This window comes from Apium graveolens, chromosome 1, assembly GCF_009905375.1.
Source record: "Apium graveolens cultivar Ventura chromosome 1, ASM990537v1, whole genome shotgun sequence".
Classification (NCBI taxonomy): domain Eukaryota; kingdom Viridiplantae; phylum Streptophyta; class Magnoliopsida; order Apiales; family Apiaceae; genus Apium; species Apium graveolens.
Window position 1 is genome coordinate 175,368,370 of NC_133647.1, and position 1,802 is coordinate 175,370,171.

Consider the following 1,802-nt stretch of genomic DNA (forward strand, 5'->3'; position numbering starts at 1 on the left):
TGATGGAAGAAGAAATAGTTAGGGATAATAGTGATAATGGGGATGATACAGATGATTCTTATGACCCTGAGTACAGACTTGCTAATGATAGTGAGGAATCAGATGATGATGATAGTGTATGCCCTGATAATGTATGTGACAGTGATGATGAGTTGCATACCATTAGGCAAAATGCTAAGAAATTTAAAGATAAAATGCATAATGCTATGAACATACCAAACAAGTCCCCTAGTGAAGAGTCTGCTTATGATTCTCAAGTTTTGAGGTCTCTCTCATCCTCAAGTGAGGATGAGAATGCAAGAATTGGATATGTTGGTCCACCTAATCCCAAGAAAAGAAGAATCTTGAAAAAAAGGTAATACTGAAGGGGTACCTAGGTTTGAAGTAGGACAGAAGTTTGTTAACATGGCTGAGTTCAGAGATACTATTAGGAGATATGGTGTGCTTGATAGAAAAGGGGTCCAATTCATTACTAATGATGGTAGAAGATGCCAAGTGTCTTGTGAGGCAAACTGTCCCTTCTACATTTGGTGCAGTAGGGACAAGGATAGTGAGACTGTAACTGTAAAAACACTGGTTGACACACACTTGTGCACTAAGCCATACAACAACAAAATGACAAATGTCAAGTATTTGTGTGAAGTTTTTGGGGATAGGATCAGGAAGAACCCTCAATGGTCATGTAAGGAGATGGCTGAAACAATTAAAAATGAACTGGAAATTGAGGTTCCTAGAATTAAAGTGTTGAGGCTAAGAAAAATGGCACTTGAAGGAATTGCTGAGAGTCTTAGGCAACATTATGCTAGAGTGAGGGATTTTGGCCAAGAGGTGTTGTTAAGTAACCCTAAAAATACTGTGAAGATATCAACAACTAGATTGAATCCAGAGGATCCTGTAAAGTTCAAAAGAATCTATGTGTGCTATTATGCTCTCAAGGCTGGTTGGAAAGCAGGCTGTAGACCAGTTATTGGGCTTGATGGATGTTTCTTGAAGACTGTTTGTGGTTGTCAGCTCCTATCTGCTGTAGGTAGAGATGGAAACAACCAAATGTTTCCAATCTGTTATGCTGTGAATGAATCTGAGAATACGGATTCTTGGAGGTGGTTTCTTATGTTGCTCAAGGATGACTTAGATCTAGAGGATGGAGTTGGATTAACAGTCATAAGTGATCAGCAATAAGGGTTGGAAAGTGCTGTGAAAGAGCTTCTTCCATATGTTGAGCATAGATTGTGCACAAGGCATCTTTGTGCCAATTTCAAGAAAAAGTAATGCTCTTTCTCTACTTGATAATTTTCTGCAATGTTCACGTATATTGATTTTGACTCATATTTGCTACTGTGCTTGCAGGTTCAACACTGGAATATTGAAGAATTTGTTTTGGAGAATTGCATTGTCAACTCACAAGGTTGCACATTTAAGGGCTATGAAAGAACTTGAGAGACACTCAAAGGCTGCACATGCTCTCTTGTCAAAACATGATCCTAAATAGTGGTGCAAATCCCATTTCCAAACACACTCCCTAGTTGACAACACAGACAATAATATGTCTGAAAGCTTTAATTCATGGATCATAAATGAAAGGTAAAACAAGTATGTAACACTCTATAATATGTAATGTACCATGATTGAATGTTATTTCCTAACTACTTGACATTGTCATGTAACAGGTTCATGCCCTTATTGACCATGCTCCAAGAGATACATTTCAAACTACTGACAAGAATAAGAAGAAGAAGAGATGGGATGCTGAATAGTGATCTGATCCTTTGTCCTAAAATAAAAAAGACTTTGGATCTTCTTGT

At 37.8% G+C, this 1,802-nt stretch overlaps 1 protein-coding gene across 1 annotated transcript; it reads left to right on the forward strand.

The window, feature by feature from the left end:
• The first annotated feature begins 405 nt into the window (after window positions 1–405).
• On the forward strand, window positions 406–1,489 carry LOC141711723 (uncharacterized). Its single transcript, XM_074514376.1, has 2 exons — window positions 406–1,100; window positions 1,348–1,489. The coding sequence occupies exons 1-2, from the start codon at window positions 406–408 to the stop codon at window positions 1,487–1,489; spliced, it is 837 nt and encodes a 278-aa protein (XP_074370477.1).
• The last annotated feature ends 313 nt before the right edge of the window (window positions 1,490–1,802 follow it).